Here is a 27,677-nt window from a genome sequence, read left to right as displayed (position 1 = left end):
TTCAGGCCACACCCATTAGTGCGGATCAAATATTCAAACCATATTATATATGAGTGAAATCGAATCATCGAAATGCACAGTGTTCCTTATTGGCTATTTTACCAATGTCCTATTTTTAACTTGAGCATTAAATTGCAATTACGAAAGACACGACATTGTTTGTTTTTAAGCGAATAATGAAATAAGTAGTTTTTTTGTTTTCCCGATTTTGAATTCCCATTTGAGTATGAAGTGAACGAATGATACACGGATTCACAAGGGATAATTGGATTGGGATCTGTTTCGTTTCCTCGTGTACCTTTAGTTTCAGTTTCGTTTCTGCGCTATTAAAGCCTCCTTGATCTCGGAGGAGTCCGTCAGTCAGAGTTTAATCCTCTTCTTCATCGTGTGCTGAATCTCTGTAGAAATGTACGAGCAGGAAAAGGAGAATTTACGACGCTCGAGTGAATATATCACTAAGATTGTGCGACCGTCAATTATCAAATCCTTCATGACGGAATACCTGGATAAAGGTGAGACTCCTCTAACGCTGTTTGTTTACTGTACTCCGGAACCAGTGTTTTCTATTGATGCCATGGGGAGTGCAAATGTCTAGTGATAAACATTCCGACAAACTATATTCTGTATGTTCTCTTCGCACAGAGGTCGTGGAAAATATTATCTCAATAGAGCTGACATCGTCTGTGACCACAGCAGCTCAAATAATGTTGGACAAAATGTGCGAGTTAGAGGAAGTGGGCTGGTTTCAGGCCTTTCTGGACATCCTACATGCCTCAGGTGAGTTACATTTCCGGGTTAATATTAGTAAAGTAAATATTTAACATATTTAACAAGTGTCTGGGTGAAATATGTGTTTGTTTTGGTGTGTAGACTATACTGGTCTTTATGCCGCCATTAAGGAGTGGAACTTCCGTGAGTTAGAAGAGCTGCAGGAACACAAAAAGCTTCTGGAGAAGATCGAACCATCCATCACTAAACACATGAAGCCTGGCGAACTGCTCGCCCACATGAGCGACTGTCTGAACATGAGAGAATGTGAGGAGATCCAGCGGTGAGTCCAGAGCCAAACATCTCCTACTTGTGCATGTGTACCCAGGCTATGGCCCCTAGAGTCAGTCGTTAGTGCTCCTCTTAAACCTCACTCCCATCTGGGTCACGGCACCACTATAACCGGTAATACTCGACCCACTGTGAGCGGGATTCGATCCGGCGTCAGCTGGCATGGGAGGCGGGCGACTAACGAGGAGGCTAAAGACTATAGTCCCTAGTATAGAGTGGTGGTGGTGTAGTGGTCTAAACCACATAACTGGTAAACTGTTAATCAGAAGGTTGCTGGTTTGATCCCCACAGTCACCACCATTGTGACCTTGAGTAAGACACTTAACTCCAGGTTGCTCCGGGGGGATTGTCCTTGTAATAAGTGCTCTGTATAATACATTGGTAATCAGAAGGTTGCTGGTTTGATCCCCACAGTCACCACCATTGTGACCTTGAGTAAGACACTTAACTCCAGGTTGCTCTGGGGGGATTGTCCCTGTAATAAGTGCTCTGTATAATACATTGGTAATCAGAAGGTTGCTGGTTTGATCCCCACAGTCACCACCATTGTGTCCTTGAGTAAGACACTTAACTCCAGGTTGCCCCGGGGGGATTGTCCCTGTAATAAGGGCACTGTAAGTCACTTTGGATAAAAGCGTCTGCCAAATGCATAAATGTAAATGTAGCGTCAGTCGTTAGTGTTCCTAGGAACACTAGGAGGCGGGCGCACTAACGAGGAGGCTAAAGGCTACAGCCCCTAGCATCAGTCGTTAGTGCACCTCTTGAGGCCAGGGGAGTGAAGTTTGCACACTGCACAGCCAATCACCCCCCCTAAACCTCACGTCCATCCTGGTCACTTCATCACTGTAACTGGTCCTGCTTGACCCCCTCTGAGCGGGATTCGAACCGGCGTCAGCCAGCGGGTGCGCTAATGAGGAAGCTAAAGGCTACAGCCCCCTAGCGTCAGTCGCTAGTGTGCCTCTTGAGGCCAGGGGACTGAAGTTTACACACTGCACAGCTACCTACCATTGATGCATTTTAAATAAGTGTGTATTTGTGTTTTACAGGTGGAAAAAATGCGCGGTCCGATAGCTGCCAGTGAGAAACTGGTGGAGTGTCTTGTGCGTTCTGATAAACCCAATTGGTTTAAGGTGCTGAAGCTCGCTCTGGACGCATGCAGATTAGAACCGGCATTAGAACTGCTGGAATTCAGTAAAGCTGCTAGATTCTCTTTCATTCATCCATACATTATCACCATTCATCCATCCTTTTCTCCTTCCATCATTCCATGCACCAATCCATAAATAATCATCCATCCACCTACTGAATGTATTAATCTAACCAATCTTCAACATCCATCCATCCATAATAACCATCTTTCCATCCATTTATCCATCTTTTTTTGTTTAGAATCCATAATCTAACCCACCAATCCATCCATCCATCCATCCATCCATGACCTATCCATTTATTCATCCATCCACTTTTGTCTAGTATCCATCCTTCCATCAATTTTTCCATAATAACCTTCCTCCATCCATTTTTTATTAGTATCCATCTGTCTACTTTTGTCTAGTATCCTTTCTTCCACCCATCCATGTTTGTCTAGCATCCATCCATCCATCCATCCTTTTTTGTCTAGGATCCATCCATCAATCCATTTTTGTACAGTATCATCCATCCATCCATCCTTGTCTAGTATCCATCCATCCATCCATCCATTTTTGTCCAGTATCCATCCATCCATCCATCCATCCATTTTTGTCTAGTATCCATCCTTAAATGTTTGTCTAGTATCCATCCATCCATCCCTTTTTGTCCAGTATCCATCCATCCATCCATCCATCCATCTATTTTTGTCTAGTGTCCATTCTTCAATTTTTGTCTAGTGTCCATCCTTCAATTTTTGTCTAGTGTCCATCCATCCCTTTTTGTCCAGTATCCATCCATCCATCCATCAATCCATCCATCCATCCATTTTTGTCTAGTATCCATCCATCCATTTTTGTCTAGTGTCCATCCATCCATCCATCCATTTTTGTCCAGTACCTGTGTCGTAAGCTCATAACTAATTGGACAATCACTTTAATCTTGTCTTACAGTGCTGATTTTTCTTTTGTAGATGGAGGTGGTACGGTTGTGAAGGACGCTGCATGTGATGGAGATTCAGAAATGATGTCAGTGTGTTTTGAGTACAGAGAGGATGGTGAGAGTAAAGATAATCTGAGCGCTAACAACATCAGTTCCACAGAGATGCCAATTGTGTCAACAGGTACAGAACCCAACATCACAAAAATCACACCTGACACCTGAAAGATCTGCTGGAATTTGACCTTTGACCTTTGTGCAGGGATCAGTGAAGGTGAGCGTTCAGGTGAGAAGAAGCTCAGAGAGTATCAGAAGGAACTGACCACCGATGCTGTTGAAGGACGCAACACCATCATCTGCGCTCCTACAGGTGCTTCACACCAATGAAACCACAAAGACACATTCACACATGAAACACTGTTAATAGCTGTAAAAATGTGGGCTGTACCAGTCTAGATCTGATGGTGATGGTCTTACGACCTCTCAAGACCATGTTGGACTCTGGCTCATTACACAAAGTCTTAGTCTTGATCACGGTGTATTTCCAGTGTAAGTTGATCGTTATTTTCCTTCAGGATGTGGGAAAACTATTGTTGCCTTGGCGATCTGTGAAAATCACCTGCAGAAGTTCCCTGGCAGGGCAAAGGTCGTGTTCATGGCAACCAAGGTTGATGTCTATGAACAGCAGTACAAACTTTTCAAGGAACACTTTTCCTGCAAGGACCCCAGTATCAGGTGCAACCTCTCTCTCTCTCTCTCTCTCTCTCTCTCTCTCTCACACACACACACACGCATGACAGTCCAAATCTAGACCCTTTCTAAAGTGTGTTTTTGGTGTTGCAGGGTGATGGGTATTTGTGGTGATATGGAGAGTCAGTCTGTGCTCTGGCTCCTGGACAATCATGATATTGTGGTGATGACGGCTCAGATTCTGGTGAACGCTCTTAATAGCGGCGAGGTGGCGTCTCTCGAGCTGCTGTCACTCATTCTGCTGGATGAGTGTCATAACACGACCGGAAAACACCCATATAACAACATCATGACCCGTTACCTGGATACCAAACTCACCACCAACACACACTCACTGCCACAGGTACCACACAGTTGTGTTCTATTCTGTTTTCTTCTGTTCTATTCTAGTCTTCTATTCTATTCTACTATTCTATTCTTTCTCTGTTAAATTCTTGTATATTCTTGTCTGCTATGTTCTATTCTAGTATTCTATTCAAATCTTTTCTGCTATTCTATTCTAGTCTGCTCTGTTCTTTTCTATTATTCTATTCTATTCAAGTCTTGTCTGCTATTCTATTCTGCTCTGTTCTATTCTAGTCTTCTATTCAATTCTTTTCTGCTATTCTATTCTATTCTATTCAATTATTTTCTGCTATTCTATTCTAATCTGCTCAGTTCTATTCTAGTCTTCTATTCTATTCAAGTCTATTCTGCTATTCTATTCTTGTCTGCTCAGTTCTATTCTAGTATTCTATTCAAGTCTATTCTGCTATTCTATTCTTGTCTGCCCTGTTCTATTCTAGTATTCTATTCAATTATTTTCTGCTATTCTATTCAATTCTATTCTGCTATTCTATTCTTGTCTGCTCTGTTCTATTCTAGTCTTCTATTCAATTATTTTCTGCTATTCTATTCAATTCTATTCTGCTATTCTATTCTTGTCTGCTCTGTTCTATTCTAGTCTTCTATTCAATTATTTTCTGCTATTCTATTCTAATCTGCTCGGTTCTATTCTAGTATTCTATTCAAGTCTATTCTGCTATTCTATTCTTGTCTGCCCTGTTCTATTCTAGTATTCTATTCAAGTATGTTCTATTCTAGTATTCTATTCTATTCAAGTCTATTCTGCTATTCTATTCTTGTCTGCCCTGTTCTATTCTAGTATTCTATTCAATTCTATGCTGCTATTCTATTCTTGTCTGCCCTGTTCTATTCTAGTATTCTATTTAAGTCTATTCTGCTATTCTATTTTTGTCTGCCCTGTTCTATTCTAGTATTCTATTCAAGTCTATTCTGCTATTCTATTCTTGTCTGCCCTGTTCTATTCTAGTCTTCTATTCAATTATTTTCTGCTATTCTATTCTAATCTGCTCAGTTCTATTCTAGTCTTCTATTCTGTTCAAGTCTATTCTGCTATTCTATTCTTGTCTGCCCTGTTCTATTCTAGTATTCTATTCAAGTCTATTCTATTCTAGTATTCTATTCTATTCAAGTCTATTCTGCTATTCTATTCTTGTCTGCCCTGTTCTATTCTAGTATTCTATTCAAGTCTATTCTGCTATTCTATTCTTGTCTGCCCTGTTCTATTCTAGTATTCTATTCAATTCTTTTCTGCTATTCTATTCTAATCTGCTTGGTTCTATTCTAGTCTTCTATTTGGTTCAAGTCTATTCTGCTATTCTATTCTTGTCTGCCCTGTTCTATTCTAGTATTATATTCAAGTCTATTCTGCTATTCTATTTTTGTCTGCCCTGTTCTATTCTAGTATTCTATTCAAGTCTATTCTGCTATTATATTCTTTTCTGCCCTGTTCTATTCTAGTATTCTATTCAAGTCTATTCTGCTATTCTATTCTTGTCTGCCCTGTTCTATTCTAATATTCTATTAAATTATTTTCTGCTATTCTATTCTATTCTAGTATTCTATTCTATTCAAGTCTATTCTGCTATTCTATTCTTGTCTGCCCTGTTCTATTCTGGTCTTCTATTCAAGTCTATTCTGCTATTCTATTCTTGTCTGCCCTGTTCTATTCTGGTACTTCTATTCAAGTCTATTCTGCTATTCTATTCTTGTCTGCCCTGTTCTATTCTAGTATTCTATTCAAGTCTATTCTGCTATTCTATTCTTGTCTGCCCTGTTCTATTCTAGTATTCTATTCAAGTCTATTCTGCTATTCTATTCTTGTCTGCCCTGTTCTATTCTAGTATTCTATTCAAGTCTATTCTGCTATTCTATTCTTGTCTGCCCTGTTCTATTCTAGTATTCTATTCAAGTCTATTCTGCTATTCTATTCTTGTCTGCCCTGTTCTATTCTAGTATTCTATTCAAGTCTATTCTGCTATTCTATTCTTGTCTGCCCTGTTCTATTCTAGTATTCTATTCAAGTCTATTCTGCTATTCTATTCTTGTCTGCCCTGTTCTATTCTAGTATTCTATTCAAGTCTATTCTGCTATTCTATTCTTGTCTGCCCTGTTCTATTCTAGTATTCTATTCAAGTCTATTCTGCTATTCTATTCTTGTCTGCCCTGTTCTATTCTAGTATTCTATTCAAGTCTATTCTGCTATTCTATTCTTGTCTGCCCTGTTCTATTCTAGTATTCTATTCAAATCTTTTCTGCTATTCTATTCTATTCTAGTATTCTATTCTATTCAAGTCTATTCTGCTATTCTATTTTTGTCTGCCCTGTTCTATTCTAGTATTCTATTCAAGTCTATTCTGCTATTCTATTCTTGTCCTGCCCTGTTCTATTCTGGTCTTCTATTCAAGTCTATTCTGCTATTCTATTCTTGTCCACCCTGTTCTATTCTGGTCTTCTATTCAAGTCTATTCTGCTATTCTATTCTTGTCCGCCCTGTTCTATTCTAGTATTCTATTCAAGTCTATTCTGCTATTCTATTCTTGTCCGCCCTGTTCTATTCTGGTCTTCTATTCAAGTCTATTCTGCTATTCTATTCTTGTCCTGCCCTGTTCTATTCTAGTATTCTATTCAAGTCTATTCTGCTATTCTATTCTTGTCTGCCCTGTTCTATTCTGGTCTTCTATTCAAGTCTATTCTGCTATTCTATTCTTGTCTGCCCTGTTCTATTCTAGTATTCTATTCAATTATTTTCTGCTATTCTATTCTTGTCTGCTCTGTTCTATTCTAGTATTCTATTCAAGTCTATTCTGCTATTCTATTCTTGTCTGCCCTGTTCTATTCTAGTATTCTATTCAAGTCTATTCTGCTATTCTATTCTTGTCTGCCCTGTTCTATTCTAGTATTCTATTCAAGTCTATTCTGCTATTCTATTCTTGTCTGCCCTGTTCTATTCTAGTATTCTATTCAAGTCTATTCTGCTATTCTATTCTTGTCTGCCCTGTTCTATTCTAGTATTCTATTCAAGTCTATTCTGCTATTCTATTCTTGTCTGCCCTGTTCTATTCTAGTATTCTATTCAAGTCTATTCTGCTATTCTATTCTTGTCTGCCCTGTTCTATTCTAGTATTCTATTCAAATCTTTTCTGCTATTCTATTCTATTCTATTCTAGTATTCTATTCTATTCAAGTCTATTCTGCTATTCTATTTTTGTCTGCCCTGTTCTATTCTAGTATTCTATTCAAGTCTATTCTGCTATTCTATTCTTGTCTGCCCTGTTCTATTCTAGTATTCTATTCAAGTCTATTCTGCTATTCTATTCTTGTCTGCCCTGTTCTATTCTAGTATTCTATTCAAATCTTTTCTGCTATTCTATTCTATTCTAGTATTCTATTCAAATCTTTTCTGCTATTCTATTCTAGTCTGCTCTGTTCTTTTCTATTATTCTATTCTATTCAAGTCTTGTCTGCTATTCTATTCTGCTCTGTTCTATTCTAGTCTTCTATTCAATTCTTTTCTGCTATTCTATTCTATTCTATTCAATTATTTTCTGCTATTCTATTCTAATCTGCTCAGTTCTATTCTAGTCTTCTATTCTATTCAAGTCTATTCTGCTATTCTATTCTTGTCTGCCCAGTTCTATTCTAGTATTCTATTCAAGTCTATTCTGCTATTCTATTCTTGTCTGCCCTGTTCTATTCTAGTATTCTATTCAATTATTTTCTGCTATTCTATTCAATTCTATTCTGCTATTCTATTCTTGTCTGCTCTGTTCTATTCTAGTCTTCTATTCAATTATTTTCTGCTATTCTATTCTAATCTGCTCGGTTCTATTCTAGTCTTCTATTCTATTCAAGTCTATTCTGCTATTCTATTCTTGTCTGCCCTGTTCTATTCTAGTATTCTATTCAAGTCTATTCTATTCTAGTATTCTATTCTATTCAAGTCTATTCTGCTATTCTATTCTTGTCTGCCCTGTTCTATTCTAGTATTCTATTCAATTCTATGCTGCTATTCTATTCTTGTCTGCCCTGTTCTATTCTAGTATTCTATTCAAGTCTATTCTGCTATTCTATTTTTGTCTGCTCTGTTCTATTCTAGTATTCTATTCAAGTCTATTCTGCTATTCTATTCTTGTCTGCCCTGTTCTATTCTAGTCTTCTATTCAATTATTTTCTGCTATTCTATTCTAATCTGCTCGGTTCTATTCTAGTCTTCTATTCTATTCAAATCTATTCTGCTATTCTATTCTTGTCTGCCCTGTTCTATTCTAGTATTCTATTCAAGTCTATTCTATTCTAGTATTCTATTCTATTCAAGTCTATTCTGCTATTCTATTCTTGTCTGCCCTGTTCTATTCTAGTATTCTATTCAAGTCTATTCTGCTATTCTATTCTTGTCTGCCCTGTTCTATTCTAGTATTCTATTCAATTCTTTTCTGCTATTCTATTCTAATCTGCTTGGTTCTATTCTAGTCTTCTATTTGGTTCAAGTCTATTCTGCTATTCTATTCTTGTCTGCCCTGTTCTATTCTAGTATTATATTCAAGTCTATTCTGCTATTCTATTTTTGTCTGCCCTGTTCTATTCTAGTATTCTATTCAAGTCTATTCTGCTATTCTATTCTTGTCTGCCCTGTTCTATTCTAGTATTCTATTCAAGTCTATTCTGCTATTCTATTGTTGTCTGCCCTGTTCTATTCTAATATTCTATTAAATTATTTTCTGCTATTCTAGTCTATTCTAGTATTCTATTCTATTCAAGTCTATTCTGCTATTCTATTCTTGTCCGCCCTGTTCTATTCTGGTCTTCTATTCAAGTCTATTCTGCTATTCTATTCTTGTCTGCCCTGTTCTATTCTAGTATTCTATTAAATTATTTTCTGCTATTCTATTCTATTCTAGTATTCTATTCTATTCAAGTCTATTCTGCTATTCTATTCTTGTCTGCCCTGTTCTATTCTAGTATTCTATTCAATTATATTCTGCTATTCTATTCTTGTCTGCCCTGTTCTATTCTAGTATTCTATTCAAGTCTATTCTGCTATTCTATTCTTGTCTGCTCAGTTCTATTCTAGTATTCTATTCAAGTCTATTCTGCTATTCTATTCTTGTCTGCCCTGTTCTATTGTAGTATTCTATTCAAGTCTATTCTGCTATTCTATTTTTGTCTGCCCTGTTCTATTCTAGTATTCTATTCAATTCTATTCTGCTATTCTATTCTTGTCTGCCCTGTTCTATTGTAGTATTCTATTCAAGTTTATTCTGCTATTCTATTCTTGTCTGCCCTGTTCTATTCTAGTATTCTATTCAAGTCTATTCTGCTATTCTATTCTTGTCTGCCCTGTTCTTTTCTAGTATTCTATTCAAGTCTGTTCTGCTATTCTATTCTTGTCTGCCCTGTTCTATTCTAGTATTCTATTCAAGTCTATTCTGTTATTCTATTCTTGCCTGCCCTATTCTATTCAAGTCTATTCTGCTATTCTATTTTTGTCTGCCCTGTTCTATTCTAGTATTCTATTCAAGTCTATTCTGCTATTCTATTCTTGTCTGCCCTGTTCTATTCTAGTATTCTATTCAAGTCTATTCTGCTATTCTATTCTTGTCTGCCCTGTTCTATTCTAGTATTCTATTCAAGTCTATTCTGCTATTCTATTCTTGTCTGCCCTGTTCTATTCTAGTATTCTATTCAAGTCTATTCTGCTATTCTTTTCTTGTCTGCCCTGTTCTATTCTAGTATTCTATTCAAGTCTATTCTGTTATTCTATTCTTGTCTGCCCTGTTCTATTGTAGTATTCTATTCAAGTCTATTCTGCTGTTCTATTTTTGTTTGCCCTGTTCTATTCTAGTATGCTATTAAATTATTTTCTGCTATTCTATTCTATTCTAGTATTCTATTCAAGTCTATTCTGCTATTCTATTCTTGTCTGCCCTGTTCTATTTTAGTATTCTATTCAATTATATTCTGCTATTCTATTCTTGTCTGCCCTGTTCTATTCTAGTATTCTATTCAAGTCTATTCTGCTATTCTGTTTTTGTCTGCCCTGTTCTATTCTAGTATTCTATTCAAGTCTATTCTGCTGTTCTGTTTTTGTCTGCCCTGTTCTATTCTAGTATTCTATTCAAGTCTATTCTGCTATTCTATTCTTGTCTGCCCTGTTCTATTCTAGTATTCTATTCAAGTCTATTCTGCTATTCTATTCTTGTCTGCCCTGTTCTATTCTAGTATTCTATTCAAGTCTATTCTGCTATTCTATTTTTGTCTGCCCTGTTCTATTCTAGTATTCTATTCAAGTCTATTCTGCTATTCTATTTTTGTCTGCCCTGTTCTATTCTGGTGTTCTATTAAATTATTTTCTGCTATTCTATTCTTGTCTGCCCTGTTCTATTCTAGTATTCTATTCTATTCAAGTCTATTCTGCTATTCTATTCTTGTCTGCCCTGTTCTATTGTAGTATTCTATTCAAGTCTATTCTGCTATTCTATTCTTGTCTGCCCTGTTCTATTCTAGTATTCTATTCTATTCAAGTCTATTCTGCTATTCTATTCTTGTCTGCTCTGTTCTATTCTAGTATGCTATTAAATTATTTTCTGCTATTCTATTCTATTCTAGTATTCTATTCAAGTCTATTCTGCTATTCTATTCTTGTCTGCCCTGTTCTATTTTAGTATTCTATTCAATTATATTCTGCTATTCTATTCTTGTCTGCCCTGTTCTATTCTAGTATTCTATTCAAGTCTATTCTGCTATTCTGTTTTTGTCTGCCCTGTTCTATTCTAGTATTCTATTCAAGTCTATTCTGCTATTCTGTTTTTGTCTGCCCTGTTCTATTCTAGTATTCTATTCAAGTCTATTCTGCTATTCTATTCTTGTCTGCCCTGTTCTATTCTAGTATTCTATTCAAGTCTATTCTGCTATTCTATTCTTGTCTGCCCTGTTCTATTCTAGTATTCTATTCAAGTCTATTCTGCTATTCTATTTTTGTCTGCCCTGTTCTATTCTAGTATTCTATTCAAGTCTATTCTGCTATTCTATTTTTGTCTGCCCTGTTCTATTCTAGTATTCTATTCAAGTCTATTCTGCTATTCTATTCTTGTCTGCCCTGTTCTATTCTAGTATTCTATTCAAGTCTATTCTGCTATTCTATTCTTGTCTGCCCTGTTCTATTCTAGTATTCTATTCAAGTCTATTCTGCTATTCTATTTTTGTCTGCCCTGTTCTATTCTGGTGTTCTATTAAATTATTTTCTGCTATTCTATTCTATTCTAGTATTCTATTCAAGTCTATTCTGCTATTCTATTCTTGTCTGCCCTGTTCTATTCTAGTATTCTATTCAAGTCTATTCTGCTATTCTATTTTTGTCTGCCCTGTTCTATTCTGGTGTTCTATTAAATTATTTTCTGCTATTCTATTCTATTCTAGTATTCTATTCATGTCTATTCTGCTATTCTATTTTGCTCTGTTTTATTCTATGTGTAGTAAATTGATTGGTTAATGATCTCTCGGTCAGATTGTGGGTCTGACAGCGTCGGTTGGCATCGGTTCATTCAAGAATCTGCTGGAGGCAGAAAACAATATCTTACAGCTGTGTGCTAACCTGGATGCCAGGGTCATCACCACGGTTACCCATCACCTGGACGAGCTCCGGACATATGTGCACACACCTCAGAAAGGTCTGAATCTACATGCACCATTGAATCAAATATTATACTCACGCTTTACCATGAAAAGAGTTTCCCGTGTTTTCAAACGTTTTATCAACTAGTAATATAACAAAATATTACAATGGCACACAACTATTGAATCTGTGTGTGTTTGTGTGTGTGTCAGAGTTCTTTGAGGTTCCTCAGCGCACCTCTGATCCCTTCATCAGGATAATCTGCCACATCATGAGTAACATCGAACAGCTCGCACAGACGGTCTACAATATCGGTACACCTCTCTCACCTGTCTATACATATACTGCTCTCGCACATACACACACTAACACACACGCGTCTGTCTGGCAGAGAGCCTGTCTCACATTCAGAACCGTGAGTATGGATCTCAGAAGTACGAGCAGTGGATCGTGTCCGTTCAGAAACGCTGCAGAGTTCTTCAGATGAGCAATGAAGAGGAGGAGAGGAGGATCTGCAGAGCGCTGTACAACTACACTGAACACCTGAGGGTGAGACAGTCAGACAGACAGTCAGACAGACAGATTCAGTTGTGTTTCAGTGGTTATGGATTCGGTTGTATTTCTATTCGTTTTTATGTGTTTTTTTGGGGGGGGGGTGTTTTTATGTTTGTTTGGGGGGGTTGGTTTTGTTTGTTTTTGGTTTGTTTTGGGGATTAAGGTTTTGGTTTGGAGTTTTGTTTTTGTTTTATTTAGTTTTTTTGTTTTTTTCTGATTTTTGGGTCGGGGGGTTGGTTTGGTTTTGTTTGTAAACTTTTTGTTTGTTGGTTTGAGTTTTGCTTTCAAGCTTTTAGTTTGTTTTTGCTTGTTTGTTTGTTTATGGGGTTTTGTTTGTTTGTTTTTAGGTTTTATTTTCTGGGTTTTTTCTGGCTTTGTTTATTTTTTGTTTGGGGTTTTTTAGTTTGTGGGTTTTGTTTTCAGGGTTTTTATTACGTAAATGTTTTTGTTTTGTTTTTGGGGGGATGATTTGGTTTTGTTTGGTGTGTTTGTTTTTGGGTTCTGGTTTTATTTTCAGTATTTTTTTGTGTGGGGGGGGTGGCATTGGTTTGATTTTGGTTCTTTATTTTTTGTTTGGGGTTTTGTTTATTTTCAGAGTTTTGGTTTGTTTTTATGTTTTTTTGTCTGTATTGTTGTTTGTTAGGTTTTGTTTTCAGAGTTCTAGTTTGGGTTGGTGTTTTGTTTTAGTTTTTTTTGGGAGGGGGGGTTACTTTTTTCTGTTTATTTTTTGTTTGGGGTTTGGTTTAAGGTTTTTGTTTTGGGGTTCCATTTAGTTTTTTTATTGTTTTTTTATATTTAATGATATATTTGTTTGGTGGGGGTTGTTTTTGTATTTTGTTTGGTTTGGGGTTTGTTTTGTTCTAGAATAGACCCGTTTGATATTTGTTTTGTTTTGTTGTTTAAATATCTAAATATGTTTATTATATAAATAAATCCGTAATCAATAAGGATCTGAAATGAAATCTGCCAGTCTTGTATCTGATGATATTTTCTCATCCTTTCTCAGAAATATAACGATGCTCTGATAATTAACGAGGACGCTCGGACTAAAGATGCGCTGGATTATCTGGACGCCGTTTGTTGAGCAGGTCCGAAACGCCGGCTACGATGAGACTGAGAGGAACGTCACCGCCTTATATGACTGTAAATCACAATCAGTTTGATTATTAGTTCAGAGTTTATATGTTTACAAATGATGGTCTGTTGTATTGTAACTCATTTCAGCAGGTCTCTGGTCAGTGTTTAATGTGTTTCACTGCTGCAGGTCAGCGGCCGCAGTTGCTGCTTCTGGCCAATGAGGGGCAGCAGAACCCTAAACTACAGGAGCTCAAGTTCATTCTGGATGAAGAGTATCACAACAACGACCAGACACGCACGGTTCTGTTCGTCAGGACGCGAGCCCTCGCCGATGTGAGTTCAACCTGCTCCGACTGTCAAATGGACAAATGTAAACATGTTAAGACTTTTCACATGTATGTGTGCACACATTTAAGGCCATGAAGAAATGGATTGAAGACACGGATTCCCTGAAGTTCCTGAAACCCGGAGTTCTAATCGGAAAAGGACGAAAATCAAACTCTGGTAAGTGCTTTCACACACTGTTACGTCATGTTTTTAATGCAACATTTTGTGATGGTGCGTGAAGATGCTGGATAAATGACTGTATATATTGCTATAGGATTATTCATGTGTGTGTCTGCTCTCAGGTGTCATGTGTGCAGTTGTGTTGTTGTACAGGAATGACTGTGACCAGTCAGAAAGGAGTTCTGGACTCGTTTAAGAGCACTGATCAGAGTAAGATACTGATCGCCACATCTGTCGCTGATGAAGGCATCGATATCCCACAATGCAACCTGGTGCTCATGTACGAGTATGTGGGGAATGTGGTGAAGATGGTGCAAGTTAGAGGTAACACACATATGCGCATACACAAACACATTCACACACATACAAATATATACAAACACATTCACTCATACACACTCACAAATACACAAATATACACACACACAAATACACACATGAACACACACACAAATACACACATGAACACACTCAAATACACAAACACACAAATACACACTTAAACACAAATACACACTTAAACACAAATACACACATGAACACACATAAACACACACAAATACACAAACACAAATACACACATGAACACACACACAAATACACATACACAAATACACACATGAACACACACAAATACACACATACACATACACACACTTGCACACATAAATACAAATACACACACACAAATACACACATGAACACACACAAATACACACATGAACACACACACAAATACACATACACAAATACACACATGAACACACACACAAATACACATACACAAATACACACATGAACACACACAAAAATACACAAACACAAATACACACATGAACACACACAAATACACACATGAACACACACACAAATACACACATGAACACACACAAATACACACATGAACACACACACACAAATACACAAACACAAATACACACATGAACACACACACAAATACACACATGAACACACACAAATACACATACACAAATACACACATGAACACACACACACAAATACACAAACACAAATACACACATGAACACACACACACAAATACACACATGAACACACACACAAATACACACATGAACACACACACAAATACACATACACAAATACACACATGAACACACACACAAATACACATACACAAATACACACATGCACACATAAATACAAATACACACACACACAAATACACACATGAACACAAATACACAAACACAAATACACACATGAAGACACACACAAATACACACATGAAGACACACACAAATACAAAAACACAAATACACACATGAACACACACAAATACACAAACACAAATACACACATGAACACACACACAAATACACACACACAAATACACACATGAACACACACACAAATACACAAACACAAATACACACATGAACACACACACAAATACACATACACAAATACACACACACAAATACACACATGAACACACACACAAATACACACATGAACACACACAAATACACATACACAAATACACACATGAACACACACACAAATACACATACACAAATACACACATGCACACATAAATACAAATACACACACACACAAATACACACATGAACACACACACAAATACACAAACACAAATACACACATGAAGACACACACAAATACACACATGAAGACACACACAAATACACAAACACAAATACACACATGAACACACACAAATACACAAACACAAATACACACATGAACACACACACAAATACACACACACAAATACACACATGAACACACACACAAATACACAAACACAAATACACAAACACAAATACACACATGAACACACACACAAATACACACATAAACACACACACAAATACACACATGAACACACACACAAATACACAAACACAAATACACACATGAAGACACACACAAATACACAAATACAAATACACACATGAACACACACATGAACACACACACAAATACACACATGAACACACACACAAATACACACATGAACACACACACAAATACACACATGAACACACACACAAATACACAAACACAAATACACACATGAAGACACACGCAAATACACAAACACAAATACACACATGAACACACACAAATACACACATGAACACACACACAAATACACACACACAAATACACACATGAACACACACACAAATACACAAACACAAATACACACATGAACACACACACAAATACACAAACACAAATACACATACACAAACACACACAAACACACACACAAATACACATACACAAATACACACACACAAATACACACAAATGCACAAATAAATACAAATACACACACACAAATACACACATGAGCACACACACAAATACACAAACACAAATACACACATGAACACACACACAAATACACATACACAAATACACACATGAACACACACACAAATACACATACACAAATACACACATAAACACACACACACAAATACACACATGAACACACACACAAATACACAAACACAAATACACACACACAAATACACACATGAACACACACACAAATACACATACACAAATACACACATGAACACACACACAAATACACATACACAAATACACACATAAACACACACACACAAATACACACATGAACACACACACAAATACACAAACACAAATACACACATGAACACACACACAAATACACAAATACACACACAAATACACACATGAACACACACACAAATACACACACACAAATACACATACACAAATACACACATGAACACACACAAATACACATACACAAATACACACATGAACACACACACAAATACACATACACAAATACACACATAAACACACACACACAAATACACACATGAACACACACACAAATACACAAACACAAATACACACAAATACACACACACAAATACACACATGAACACACACACAAATACACATACACAAATACACACATGAACACACACACAAATACACACACACAAATACACATACACAAATACACACATGAACACACACAAATACACATACACAAATACACACATAAACACAAACACACAAATACACACATGAACACACACAAATACACACATGAACACACACACAAATACACACACACAAATACACACACACAAATACACACATGAACACACACAAATACACAAACACAAATACACACAGGAACACACACACAAATACACACACACACAAATACACAAACACAAATACACACATGAACACACACACAAATACACACACACAAATACACATACACAAATACACACATGAACACACACAAATACACACATGAACACACACCCAAATACAAATACACACATGAACACACACACAAATACACACACACAAATACACACATGAACACACACAAATACACACATGAACACACACACAAATACACACATGAACACACACACAAATACACACATGAACACACACACAAATACACACACACAAATACACATACACAAATACACACATGAACACACACACAAATACACACATGAATACACACATAAACACACACACACGAATACACACATAAACACACACACACAAATACACACATGAACACACACACAAATACACACATAAACACACACACACACAAATACACACATAAACACACACACACAAATACACACATGAACACACACACAAATACACAAATACACACACACAAATACACACACACAAATACACACATGAACACACACACAAATACACATACACAAATACACACATGAACACACACACAAATACACACATGAACACACACACATGAACACACACACAAATACACAAATACACACACAAATACACACATGAACACACACACAAATACACACATGAACACACACACATGAACACACACACAAATACACAAATACACACACAAATACACACATGAACACACACACAAATACACATACACAAATACACACATGAACACACACAAATACACATACACAAATACACACATAAACACACACACACAAATACACACATGAACACACACACAAATACACAAACACAAATACACACATGAACACACACACAAATACACACACACAAATACACATACACAAATACACACATAAACACACACACAAATACACACACACAAATACACATACACAAATACACACATGAACACACACAAATACACACATAAACACACACACACAAATACACACATGAACACACACACAAATACACAAATACACACATGAACACACACACAAATACACACACAAAAATACACACACACAAATACACACACACAAATACACACATGAACACACACACAAATACACATACACAAATACACACATGAACACACACACAAATACACATACACAAATACACACATGAACACACACACAAATACAAATACACACATGAACACACACCCAAATACAAATACACACATGAACACACACACAAATACACACATGAACACACACCCAAATACAAATACAAATACACACATGAACACACACACAAATACACACACACAAATACACATACACAAATACACACATGAACACACACAAATACACATACACAAATACACATATACAAATACGTACATGAACACAAATACACATACACAAATACACACACGAACACACACACAAATACACACATAAACACACACACACAAATACACATACACAAATACACACATGAACACACACACAAATACAAATACACACATGAACACACACACAAATACACACATGAACACACACACAAATACACACATGAACACACACACAAATACACACACAAATACACATACACAAATACACACATGAACACACACAAATACACATACACAAATACACACATGAACACACACAAATACACATATACAAATACACATACACAAATACACATACACAAATACACACATGAACACACACACAAATACACACATAAACACACACACACAAATACACATACACAAATACACACATAAACACACACACACAAATACACACATGAACACACACACAAATACACACACACAAATACACACACAAATACACACATGAACACAAATACACACATGAACACACACACAAATACACACATGAACACACACCCAAATACAAACACAAATACACACATGAACACAAACACAAATACACACCCAAATACAAACACAAATACACACATGAACACAAACACAAATACAAACACAAATACACACATGAATACAAACACAAATACAAACACAAATACACACATGAACACAAACACAAATACACACCCAAATACACACATGAACACACACACAAATACACACATGAACACACACCCAAATACAAATACAAATACACACATGAACACACACACAAATACACACACACAAATACACATACACAAATACACACATGAACACACACAAATACACATACACAAATACACACACGAACACACACACAAATACACACATAAACACACACACACAAATACACATACACAAATACACACATGAACACACACACAAATACAAATACACACATGAACACACACACAAATACACACATGAACACACACACAAATACACACACACAAATACACACATGAACACACACACAAATACACACACACAAATACACATACACAAATACACACATGAACACACACAAATACACATACACAAATACACACATGAACACACACACAAATACAAATACACACATGAACACACACACAAATACACACATGAACACACACACAAATACACACACACAAATACACATACACAAATACACACATGAACACACACAAATACACATACACAAATACACACATGAACACACAAATACACATATACAAATACACATACACAAATACACATACACAAATACACACATGAACACACACAAATACACACATAAACACACACACACAAATACACATACACAAATACACACATAAACACACACACACACAAATACACACATGAACACACACACAAATACACACACACAAATACACACACAAATACACACATGAACACAAATACACACATGAACACACACACAAATACACACACACAAATACACACATGAACACACACCCAAATACAAACACAAATACACACATGAACACAAATACACACCCAAATACAAACACAAATACACACATGAACACAAACACAAATACAAACACAAATACACACATGAACACAAACACAAATACACACCCAAATACACACATGAACACAAACACAAATACACACCCAAATACAAACACAAATACACACATGAACACAAACACAAATACACACACCCAAATACAAACACAAATACACACATGAACACACACACAAATACACACTTGAACAAACATAAACACAAATACACATACACAAATACAAATACACATGAACACACACAAATACACACATGAACACACACCCAAATACACACACACAAATACACACATGAACACACACACATGAACACATCCACAAATACACACACACAAATACACACATGAACACACACAAATACACACATGAACACACACACAAATACACACACGAACACACACACACACACACATAAACACACACACACAAATACAAACACAAATACACACAAACACGTTAATACTATGGGATTTGAGATGTGTTGTGTGTGTGTGTGTGTGTGTGTGCTGTAGGTCGTGGTCGTGCACAGGGCAGTCGTTGTTTCCTGATCTCCAGCAGTGCTGAGCGCATTGAGAAAGAGCGCATGAACGTGTTTAAGGAGAAAATCGTGGAATCTGCCATCACCAAACTACAGATTCACCCTGAAGACATTTGTAACAAGGTTCAGCACTTTCACTGTTCATGTAATCATTAGTGCTGTTCTTCTGCTGTATGACATCACAGTGTGTGTGTGTGTTCAGGTGGACGTGATACAGCGGGAAGATAAGGCCAGGAGGGATCTTATTAGTGCGAGTCCTGATAAACCCAAAACTCAGGCCAGCTACCAGCTGCTCTGCGCCAAGTGCAAGAGGTTTGCGGCTTTGAGCGATGACCTTCGAGTCTTGCAGGTATGGATGCTTTAAAGGAATATTCCTGAACATCTTCTCTTGATCAGTATTTCTTTAGGCATGTTTGATACACGTTTCCTCTCTCCATCAGAAGTCTCATCACATCATTCTGGATAATTCTATCTTCAAACGCTGCATCACAATACCCCATAAAAACCCCAAAAGCTTTGATGGCATCAGTAAGAAAGAGAAGATGCTGTGTGCTGAGTGCAGACACGACTGGGGCATCATCGCCTCCTACTTCACCATACAGGTGAAACCGCACATCCTTGTTTGATCTCTGCATTTTTTAATTTCCAGCGAGAGTTTGTGAGCTGATTAAACTCTCAATGTGTCACTCCAACCAAATCAAATCTGACACGCTTCCTTGATCGTTCCAAACAAATGAGCACACTCCTCCTCTCAGGAATATTGTTTCATTCAAACTGTCATTCATAAACAAATACTTGATATCAGAAATCGCTCTTTCAAACATGAAATGCATGTGATGTAAACATTAGTAAGAAATAGTTTATTTATTGGCAGATGTGAGAGATATATATGCATCTATCAGCTTTATTTATCGGCCTATTATTGACCAAATTAAAACTATAATAATAATAATAATATATAAACTAGATGGGTACATTTCCTGAAGAAAATATGAGTGGTGCTTGCCGTGGCAAAACTTGTCAAATAGCATGTTATAACTTGTTAAGAACTAAAATAATGGTCCTAGAATGTTGCTAGCATGTGTTTTTCATGATGGTAGAATGTAAATGTTATGTTTTATCACATAAATCTGCGATGCTAGCATGTGTTAGCATGATGCTAGCACGTTTTTAGCATGTTTTAGCACTTCGCTAAGCGATGCTAACACGTTTTTAGCATGTTTTAGCACTTCGCTAGGCGAAGCTAACATGTGTTAGTATGATGCTAACATGTTTTTAGCATGTTTTAGCACTTCGCTAGGCGATGCTAACATGTGTTAACATGATGCTAACATGTTTTTAACATGTTTTATCACTTCACTAAGCGATGCTAGCATGTGTTGGCATGATGTTAACACGTTTTTAGCATGTTTTAGCACTTCGCTAGGCGATGCTAACATGTGTTAGCATGATGCTAGCACGTTTTTAGCATGTTTTAGCGCTTCACTAGGCGATGCTAACATGTGTTAGCATAATGTAACAAGTTTTTAACATGTTTTAACCTTTCACTAAGCGATGCTAGCATGTGTTAGCATGATGTTAGGACGTTTTTAGCATGTTTTAGCCTAGCCTTTGGCAAGCACCACTAATAATAATAGCTGCGTTTGAAAATAGTCTTCATCAGCGCTTCAGTCAGCATTGTGTAAGCAAGCGGCGCCCTCTAGCGGTGTGAGCGGCGTTATCCATTACACCACAGTAGAACTTAAATCCATCAGTAACTTTTGATTTTTCCTTGATGTGGTTGAGATTTCCGTGGAATTGCCCGACATATGCATATGTAATGTTTTATGCATGGAAATGTGAGTTCTGTTGTTTTGAACAGCAAAAAAAAAATTTTTAAAGTAAAAAATAACCTTTTTTTGACATCCATCATGACGCGATGATATTTAGTTATTTTTTATTTTCTGTTTATCTCTCATTGTTGTTGTCTTTATATTTTGGCCTGTCTTGTGTTCAGCAGATCGAATCCATGTTCAGTGGAAATTATTTATTGTTAGAACTATAAAAAGCTTTTGTACGTCTTTAAAACATCATTTCTGAGCAATACAGAATGTCATTATCCGGCAGTAGTTTTTTGTTCAAATCTGTATATATATATATATATGTATATACACTCACCTAAAGGATTATTAGGAACACCTGTTCAATTTGTCATTAATGCAATTATCTAATCAACCAATCACATGGCAGTTGCTTCAATGCATTTAGGGGTGTGGTCCTGGTCAAGACAATCTCCTGAACTCCAAACTGAATGTCAGAATGGGAAAGAAAGGTGATTTAAGCAATTTTGAGCGTGGCATGGTTGTTGGTGCCAGACGGGCCGGTCTGAGTATTTCACAATCTGCTCAGTTACTGGGATTTTCACGCACAACCATTTCTAGGGTTTACAAAGAATGGTGTGAAAAGGAAAAACATCCAGTATGCGGCAGTCCTGTGGGCTGAAAATGCCTTGTTGATGCTAGAGGTCAGAGGAGAATGGGCCGACTGATTCAAGCTGATAGAAGAGCAACTTTGCCTGAAATAACCACTCGTTACAACCGAGGTATGCAGCAAAGCATTTGTGAAGCCACAACACGCACAACCTTGAGGCGGATGGGCTACAACAGCAGAAGACCCCACCGGTACCACTCATCTCCACTACAAATAGGAAAAAGAGGCTACAATTTGCAAGAGCTCACCAAAATTGGACAGTTGAAGACTGGAAAAATGTTGCCTGGTCTGATGAGTCTCGATTTCTGTTGAGACATTCAGATGGTAGAGTCAGAATTTGGCGTAAACAGAATGAGAACATGGATCCATCATGCCTTGTTACCACTGTGCAGGCTGCTGGTGGTGGTGTAATGGTGTGGGGGATGTTTTCTTGGCACACTTTAGGCCCCTTAGTGCCAGTTGGGCATCGTTTAAATGCCACGGCCTACCTGAGCATTGTTTCTGACCATGTCCATCCCTTTATGGCCACCATGTACCCATCCTCTGATGGCTACTTCCAGCAGGATAATGCATCATGTCACAAAACTCGAATCATTTCAAATTGGTTTCTTGAACATGACATTGAGTTCACTGTACTAAAATGGCCCCCACAGTCACCAGATCTCAACCCAATAGAGCATCTTTGGGATGTGGTGGAACGGGAGCTTCGTGCCCTGGATGTGCATCCCACAAATCTCCATCAACTGCAAGATGCTATCCTATCAATATGGGCCAACATTTCTAAAGAATGCTTTCAGCACCTTGTTGAATCAATGCCACGTAGAATTAAGGCAGTTCTGAAGGCGAAAGGGGGACAAACACAGTATTAGTATGTGTTCCTAATAATCCTTTAGGTGAGTGTATATATATATATCTTTATTATTCAGTCCGTCACAAATGTTGTTTTTGAAATCACTGTATTTGAACGGTACAATGAGGTGAAGATCTCATGAAGAAGTGACATTTTAACCCCAAAAAATGCACAAAATAGAATAATTTTATATTTTGTATAATGTAAACAAAGCCCGTTTTTAGGCTCTTGTGATTTTTTTGCATTACGCAACGTTATTAATTATACCGCAATTAATTCTCATTACTGTATTGTGACTATTTAATTCTCATTATCATAAAACTAAACTATTTTAAAATGTATCAGAAAATCATAAAACATTTTTTTATTAAAATCAACCAAAGTTCAATTCATTACAACAAATACAACCATGATACATATAAACAGAAAGTAAAAAGTATTAGGACTGTCCTTCGATTATAATTGTATAATTAATTGAATTAATAATTCGTATAATATGCTGATTAATTAATACAATTATTTGCATATATAAGTATTTACTGAGAAAGCCCCTCAAATAATAATACAGCTAAAGTCAGAAGTTCACCTACACTTAGATTGAAGTCTTAATGTCATTTTTTAACCACTCCACACATATAATATGAGCAAACTATAGTTTTGGCGAGTCGTTTAGGACGTCTACTTTGTGCACGACACGAGTCATTTTCCAGCAATAGTTTACAGACCGATTGTGTCACTTTTAATTGACTATAATCACAATTCCAGCGGGTCAGAAGTTTACATACACTAACTGTGTCTTTAAGCAGCTCGGAAAACTCCAGAACATGATTTCAAGCCTTTAGACAATTAGCCAATTAGCTTCTGATTGGAGGTGTACCTGAGGATGTATTTTAAACTCAGTTTCTCTTTGTTTGACATCATGGGAAAATCTAAAGAAATCAGACAAGACCTCAGAAAAACATTGTGGACCTCAAGAAGTCTGGTTCATCCTTGAGAGTAATTTCCAAACTCCTGAAGGTGCCACGTTCATCTGTACAATAGTACACAAGTATAAACACCATGTGACCACACAGTCATCACACCGCTCAGGAAGGAGACGCATTCTGTCTCCTAGAGATGAACGTAGTTTGTGTGAAAAGTGCAAATCAATCCCAGAACAACAGCAAAGGAGCTTGTGAAGATGCTGGAGGAAACAGGTGGACGAGTATCTAGATCCACAGCAAAACGAGTCCTATATGGACATAACCTGAAAGATTCAGCAAGGAAGAAGCCTCTGCTCCAAAACCACCATAAACAAGCCAGAATATAGTTTGCAAGTGCACATGGGGACAAAGATCTGACTGGAGAAATGTCCTCTGGTCTGATGAAACACATATTGAACTGTTTGTCCAAATGACCATCGTTATGTTTGGAGGATAAAAGGCTGAAGAACAGCATCCCAACCGTGAAGCATGGGGGTGCAGCATCATGTTGTGGGGGTGTTTGCTGCAGGAGGGACTGGTGCACTTCACTAAATAGATGATGATATCATGAGGAAGGAACATTATGTGGATATATTGACGCAACATCTCAAGACATCAGACAGGAAGTTAAAGCTCGTCACAAATGGGTCTTTTGATAAGACGATACAAAAAGTGGCTTAAAAACGAAGTCCATCATTGGTCCTTTATTTTGCGATAGAGTTCGTCAATATGTCCGAGATAGATTTATTATAAGGGCTTTTCTAAGGACGGGTCTGCGTCAGACCCTTCTGAAGCGTCTCACTTTGGTTGCGTCGCATCATAAACCGTGTAAAGTTAAGCAAAGCTTGAAACGTAGAAGAACGCATCTTAAGATCCCTGTGATCGGAATAATGCTTCGTCCAGGTGTTATTGAACGCAAGAGCGCATCCTCGTCGGGTGCCGTTGCTAGTTTTTTGCGTGCTGTCTATAGAGCTGGAGTGTCGCTTACTGCCCCCTGCTGGATACAGGCGGTACTTCACTGAATGAATGCTAAAAATATATCATTTTTGCAACACAGTTATGAGAATTTTGGAAGTAAATGTGCTTCATTAGCATGAAAATAATTCCACAATGACAAAATATCGTATTAATTATTTTCTTTAAGCAAAATATAGTTTATTCCACACTTTTGGTTTGGAGGTGAAATATGTGTGTTGTGTTCACGACTGCAGGATCTGCCGGTGTTGAAGATCGAGAGTTTCGTGTTGAAGGATCGCGTCACCCAAAGGCAGCTGTACTTCAGGAAGTGGCGTGACGTGACGTTCGCCATGCGCGAGTTTGACATGACGGAGATCACGCCTGAAACATGGCCACTGAGAGAATGAGGACGACGAACTGAAGCACACGCAGACACGAGCTGTCCTTTATTTGTTGTTACTTGTTGCGCTTCAGATAAATCACTAGACGAAATGTTTCCCAGGTCAGAGGTCACTTTTATTGTTGTACACATTGAACATGGAGAATGTAATAATATGAATGGATTATTGATTAGTTATGACTGTATTTGTGTACATTTCCTGTCAATAAAGTTAATAAAGCCTTTTTGGGGCGTTATGTTTCTAAAGAGAATAATCGTATTACAGTGATGATTATGGATGCAATGAGAATAATGAAATATACAAACAACTTTATTTTGGGATGATTTATGACCTGGGGGTGTTTTTGTGGGATGCGGTCGTGATTGTCCTGATGGATGATTTGCCCCACGAGGTGGAAAATACTTTAATTACAACTATTAATCGCAGCCTGTGGTGTAATAACACGTTATGTTCACGCGGCACGGGCGCTCTTACTAGTTGAGTGGATTTTGGACAGATTTACAGGCTAAATGAAACTAGCGGGGCATGTTGTCACAGTGGGACTTACCACTAAACCAGACGAGGAAAAAAAACTGATAATGAAATAATGACGTACTTGTTTTAAGCACATTTACACAATTATATTGTTGTTACTGAGATACGGCCCTTGTGATACATATATATATATATATATATATAGGGTTAGATGTTTTGTTAATATTTTGAATGAACAACCAAAACGATAAACAACAAATACGTATTTTTTGCTCATATTTAACGTGTGCCATTATTATATATATATATAAATATCACAAGTGCTGTGTCTCAAAAACCCTAAAATATTTAGGTTTTTAAATTTTATTAGAGATTATTTTTAATTATTAAATCGAATTTTATTGTGAAAATTAAATGCTTAAATAAAAAAATAAAAAAAAATATATAAAATTTTATTAGAGATTATTTTTAATTATTAGATCAAATTTTATTGTGAAAATTAAATGCTTAAATTAAAAAAAACATATATATCGTTTTTTTAATTTTTTTTAATGTAAGAGGGAATTATGTGTTTAAAACCAACATAAAATAGCACATTTGCACAATTATCACATCCCTTGTGATATAGAAACATACCTTGATAAATATGAGCAAAGACGGCTGTAAAAAATACATCTTTTTTGTTTATCGTTTTGGTTGTTCATTCAAAATATTGACAAAAATATATCCTCTTATGGATATCAATCAATTGCGAGTTTGATCACAAAACGAATATTTTTGTCAAATATATGTTTGGTCACAATTATTGGCCCTTTTATTCAATACTGAGCAACC

At 36.7% G+C, this 27,677-nt stretch overlaps 2 protein-coding genes across 2 annotated transcripts in view; one reads left to right on the top strand and one right to left on the bottom strand.

Moving 5' to 3' along the window:
* Positions 1-27,677, bottom strand: part of LOC127618533 (CXXC-type zinc finger protein 4-like) — an 85,083-nt gene that overhangs the window by 43,640 nt on the left and 13,766 nt on the right. The window lies entirely within an intron of this gene.
* Positions 32-26,875, top strand: LOC127618536 (antiviral innate immune response receptor RIG-I-like). Its single transcript, XM_052091041.1, is given in 20 exon segments — positions 32-512; positions 643-777; positions 871-1,055; positions 2,106-2,250; positions 3,161-3,310; positions 3,389-3,496; positions 3,702-3,861; positions 3,970-4,219; positions 11,726-11,888; positions 12,046-12,147; positions 12,225-12,382; positions 13,395-13,463; positions 13,465-13,531; positions 13,653-13,798; positions 13,882-13,969; positions 14,126-14,296; positions 20,705-20,853; positions 20,933-21,079; positions 21,171-21,332; positions 26,223-26,875. Coding segments are annotated over 20 exon segments (2,814 nt in total). The 5' UTR covers positions 32-406; the 3' UTR covers positions 26,376-26,875.

Source organism: Xyrauchen texanus, chromosome 25, assembly GCF_025860055.1.
Source record: "Xyrauchen texanus isolate HMW12.3.18 chromosome 25, RBS_HiC_50CHRs, whole genome shotgun sequence".
Taxonomy (NCBI): Eukaryota; Metazoa; Chordata; class Actinopteri; order Cypriniformes; family Catostomidae; genus Xyrauchen; species Xyrauchen texanus.
This window is presented reverse-complemented; position numbering and strand designations above follow the sequence as displayed.